The sequence below is a fragment of the Sinocyclocheilus anshuiensis genome, unplaced genomic scaffold, assembly GCF_001515605.1.
Source record: "Sinocyclocheilus anshuiensis isolate Anshui unplaced genomic scaffold, SAMN03320099.WGS_v1.1 scaffold1114, whole genome shotgun sequence".
Taxonomy (NCBI): domain Eukaryota; kingdom Metazoa; phylum Chordata; class Actinopteri; order Cypriniformes; family Cyprinidae; genus Sinocyclocheilus; species Sinocyclocheilus anshuiensis.
Window position 1 is genome coordinate 1,218,421 of NW_015540838.1, and position 5,447 is coordinate 1,223,867.

General features: G+C 40.2%; 1 protein-coding gene across 6 annotated transcripts in view; it reads left to right on the forward strand.

The window, feature by feature from the left end:
• LOC107687412 (arginine-glutamic acid dipeptide repeats protein-like) overlaps positions 1 to 5,447 on the forward strand; it is a 49,566-nt gene that overhangs the window by 36,696 nt on the left and 7,423 nt on the right. For all 6 annotated transcript variants that reach the window (XM_016484737.1, XM_016484739.1, XM_016484736.1 and 3 more), the window contains 2 exons: positions 3,787 to 3,949; positions 4,241 to 4,333. In XM_016484737.1, the coding sequence (XP_016340223.1) occupies positions 3,787 to 3,949; positions 4,241 to 4,333 (256 nt within the window). The remainder of the gene's footprint in view (positions 1 to 3,786; positions 3,950 to 4,240; positions 4,334 to 5,447) is intronic.

The following is a 5,447-nucleotide window of genomic DNA, read 5'->3' on the forward strand; positions in this document are numbered from 1 at the left end:
ACAACTTGTTAATTCGTTCCTACGACTTATTAATTTGTGGCCACTGTCCATGTTTCATTAATTTTGTTCCTTAACCCATGATTTAACTAAAATGTGGGAACAAATTAATACATCGAACAAATTCTTAATTCATGGTCATGAAATCTTTCATTTCCCTTAGATGCGAAAACAGTGATAAAAAGTGAATGACAATAAAATAAACCTTTTATACCACACTTGTCATAATCAGAGCTTATAATTTGTAAATAAATAATTGCTGGATTCAAAACGGCAATTAAAAGGCGCTGTGACCGACACTGACAATACGTTTTCCCGGAGCATTCAATGATGTCACTAAACGATGATGCCACAACTAAGAGCATTGTTCACAAGTTTCTGCATGGACCTAACTGTGCCTAGGGCACAGGTTTTCAAGCCCTGGGACAAAATGGGATGCTTTAAGACGCAATTCTGTTTGTTTGCTTTATTTTACAAAAGCACAAATCTTCTGTATATGCGAATGCGCGTAAAGTACAAGCCTAGTTTACATTATAAATAATAGTTTAAAATGCGAATACATTACGAATATGGAAACATTTGGATTTGTGCCGAATGAGACGTGAGCAATAAGCTCCAAATATATCTAGCCAAACCCGCGCTCGCTCTGTCTCGTATGCACGCAAGCATGCACTGTCACGATCTAATAATGCACTGTAAATGACGGATTTTTAAAACCGTGTCAGGATAGGAAACAGTCAACAAAGTAAAATGATCTCAAACGAGCTCTCTTCATTTTATCAAATGATCATAATCACATCTATTCATTTTACAATCCTGCTACTAGCATTTTATTCAGACTAAATCCCCTTTAAATCGGGTGAGAAAGCGTTTTTTTTTTTTGAGTACCTTTTGCACATCCTGTTATGCCGGGCAATCAGTCCCATGCAAGAACCGGAAAGCACACGGGCCAACTCAACTAATTAATGTTTACAGCTGCACATCGCCTGTCTGTACCTAGTGACCAAATGTTCTTGTATCAAAAACATTGTTTAACCAAGCAAATGCTCTTGAGGTTTTCGTCAGGCTGTCTTGATTGTCTGTTGCTATCTTCCATTTTCTCTTCCCCCTTCGCTGCCCTCCCTTGCATTCTCTGCTGCTCTCCTTCCCCTGTATTTGACAGCTACAGCCTTAACTGTTTGGCTCACTGTCAAAGCAGGGGCCTTTTGTGGCTTCATCACAAATCTGCCAGGAAAAACAGAAACCATCTGTTCAAGTCCAGGCCTGAGTGCGGATGAGTGTATAAATACAGGAGTTTAGGCCTTGCACCCATCCTACATGCAGACGCACACATGACCAGAAGGTCCAGCTACGGTTTCTCCTCAACGGTCTGCCGTGATGAAAAGAAGCATAATCTGTTGGAAATTACAGTTTGTGCACACACGCTCACACATCGTCGGTTTTCTCGAGGCAAAATCAGAGTGGGAAAGCATTTCTCTGTGCCGTGATAGGAGGTAAGCCCCATCCTTATCAGATAATCCACCCTCCAGAAATATTCTGCAGATGGAAGCATTCTGAAATGTCTCATAATTCCAAGCTTACGTTGTCAGTATCTCTTGCTCCCTGGCACACACTCTTCTCTTCTGCTTAGAGATTCAGGGCTAATGGAGGAAATTCCACATACACAAGTAGCTTTTCGCATTTATCCTGGCTCTGGGGGGGACAAGCTATTCGGGAAAATGTATTTTAGGCCGAGTATTTTGACATGAGTGTGAATTTTCATTTTTGGGTGGACTTTTTTTTTTTTTTTGCACATTAGTGTATACAGAAAACAAGAAAATGAAGGCTTAAATTTGACCTTTGATGCTCACTACAGATAGTTGAGAGAAATCTCAGTTTTGTTTTCAACAAACCTACCTTTACACACAAAGACCTGGCTTTGTTATTCAAGCTGTCAGTCTTAGCACTTGACACTCGCTATGAGCATCCTGCTTCACAGGCCTCCACTGCAAACAGAAACTCACAGGAGACATTTCCTCCCCCAGATGTCATCTTTTATTTTGCTTCACAGTAGGACATCTCCTTATATCAGGAAGCCTGCCATCCTTTGGCCTGCACCTGCGCCCTGACCGACCCCTCCAAAAAGCCTTTTGTCTCAAACGCGGCCCTGGGCCTTTCGCCATTGCACGTTCCACTCATCACATCGGATAAATAACCCGCAGGAGCTGGGCTTATTCTTAAGAGTTATAGCAAGGCATTAACTCTCAGGTGTTTTCAGATACAAGTAGAGGTGGTTTGTTTACTTTTTGTGTTTTGTGAATTTTTTTATTAATTTAAATTTTTTCTTCAATGGCATATTCAGATCTCACCATTATTTTCAAGACCATAACGTGGATTTAAATTTTAAACGCCGAAGCCTTTGCTTTAATGTGACTTTCCATGTGCTTTTTGATGAACATGATGCTGTACCTAGATTGCTTTTGGAAAAAGGGGCAGTCAAAGCTTCTAAGAAGCTGTAAGTACGAGACTTATCTTGTGTGTTTGCCCATGTCAGACATGATAGCTTAGCAAGCCGCCATCAGACTGCTGCAGCTTTTTTTGTGATTTATGTAAATGTAATTCATATACTCAAGTGCAGGCATCCGAAGCAAATTTATATGGTTCAGTAAAATTCACTCAAGCAATAAAATAGCCTATGAATCGTCTGATAGGATTCGAAGTACATGTTTTCCGCTTGCTTCCAAGAATAGTTTGAAATGTTTGCTGTAAAGCTGTTAATGTGTTGGAGAGAACAGCATTTTAATGACCAATTTATGTCAAGAAGAACAGTCGAAGCAAAGAGGAAAAGCAATCAATACGCATTAAAGATACCCAAGCCCCATTCAGCCTGAGTTTAACAGTCCCTGTCAAACCTCATGACTGTCCTCTTCACTCATTCCTGCACCATTAAAGCATGTTAAAAGCTCAGCCGTTGACACGCAAGCCTTTCCAATGTAATGTCTTGAAATGAATATCCAAAATCAGGCAAATGATTCAGTTGGAAGGAAACCGAAAGGTACAGGAGAGAAACAAGAGGAACCACCGCAGGAAAAGTGCATAATTGCTTCTCCACCTGACAACGGTTTCAGGGCATGTGTATTTTGAGTGTGTCCGGAAAGCGACAGCTAATTTGCGTAGGCTGCCTCAGCAAAGTGTCTTCTGATCCATGATTGCATGTGTTAATGTTTCAGTAGGGTATTGATTTCCTAGCTGGCTTTTGTGCTCGGGATTTATATGCCTTACACCCTGGCAAGCGCGCCCTCTGAATGTTTGATTAAAGTTCAATTGACTCTTCTAGCACAGGGGCTTGGAGCCATTTCACTCCCTATTTGTAGCGCCAAAGCTCTCCCTGACATGTTCCTTTGTTTCCATTCAAGCGCCTGCCACCCAGGCAGCCACCAATGTACTGATCCTAATATCCCAGCATTCAGAAAGCTTCACTGCCTAATCCTGGGACAGACACGGCCATGGCACAACAAGCCGGCCTGCTGGCAAACCCGGCATGGATTTTTTTGTCCAGGACTGTGTACTTTCTTCCTTTGTATCTGTCATCAAAACTAAACCATTTTCATCAACTGATGTTTTTCAGTGCAGCTGCCTTATCAGTTTGACATTTGAGGTATTTTTATTCGCTTATCAAGTCGTATTCACATCCAACAGATCAACATTATTTTTGTATAGTAGTTGAAGATTTTCTTTGTTCAGTTTCATACACTGAGACTGTCTGAGTGCTTGTAAAAACAGATTTTTTGTGTGTTTTCTGTCTCACAGGGGGAGTTGATCACCTTTTACTATTATTGGAAGAAAACCCCGGAGGCTGCTAGTTGCAGAGCCCACCGCAGGCACCGCAGACAACCCGTCTTCCGGCGGATCAAGACCCGCACCGCCTCCACTCCCGTCAACACTCCCTCCCGGCCACCTTCCAGTGAGTTCTGTAAGTGCAATCTGCCTCTCTTCCCCCTACAGACAGAGAATGCTCGTCACAACTAAACATGACATCCCTGAAACTTTTCAGAGTGCATATCCCCCTCTGTGATTCTTAATAGTAAACAGCTGAAATCTCATATCCGATAAGACACATAACAGTGAGGGATAGCTGTTATTATGTGTACTGTACTTATCTCTTCAAAGAGCCAGTGATAATGTTTTAAGTGTAGCAGGCATGTCTTACAGAGACTGTAGTTGTGAAATGACGTTCATTAACTAGCATGTTTATCTTTTCCAGTGGACTTGAGTTCAGCCAGCGAAGATGACTTTGACAGTGAAGACAGCGAGCAGGAACTGAAGGGCTACGCCTGCCGTCACTGTTTCACTACCAGTGAGTGCTTAATTTATCATTACAACTATCACACCATGCTGGTATTTAGACAGAAGGGTTAATATTGAGTAACTTAAATTTTAGAAAGAAAGAAAAAACACTATATATATATATATATATATATATATATATATATATATATATACACATATAAATATACATTATACATTAAGTGGCATGTTGTGCGCAAAATTATATTCTGTTTGCATTTTACAGCTAAATGAAAATGAAAATGAAATACATTTAGTTGATGTAAACACATGAGGAAATGTTGACAGCAGAGATGACATAAAAAACTGAATACCTTTGCGTTTAACTAAACCACTTCCACTGACAAACGTGTTCTAGTTTTCACCATTATATCACAAATATCTCATTGCCAAATATGTTAAACCAAATGCTGTTTGAATCGCAGATATGATGAGTTATACATATGTGAATCTGCTCTCTGGTGAAGGAGAGAGTTTAAGTTATAATGCCTTTTACTGGTTATGTAGCTTTGCATATATTACCTCTCACAAGACATGAAGATTTAGCCTCATGTTGACATAGCCATTACTTTGTGTAATGATCCATGGACTTCAGTGAGACGTGGACCATATACTGTGATGAAATAACAAATAGTCCTTTTGAGATCCAAGAAAAATGTCAAACAAGGCCACGGGCCCAGATAAACACACCGAACGTAGCGAGCTGCCTAACTAGACGACATTTTATGCATCATAAGCACATTCCAAAAAAAAATTTAATTAAGGCGCTTCATAAAGTACCTTGTTTTGGCCAGAATCTGCTGTCCTTCATGGGTAAGGCAATCCCAGAATGCACTGCAACGAGCTAGAAGACAGAGGGAAATATTGGGCCTCATTCATGAAACACAAGCAGAACGAATTTTTGTGTAAATCGTTCGTAAAGCCATTCTGACGTAAACATTCGAATTCATGAAAATGTTCGTATTTTCAAAATGTTAGTTGGTAGGAAAGAAATGTACACTTGCTCACTACCACGTGTAAATAGTGCGTAAAACGTTCTGTGTTCATTTAAGCAAACTGAAGAATTTGATGCACTGCCATTATAAAATTTTACAAGGTTGTTGGGCCGGATTTTTTTTTTTTTT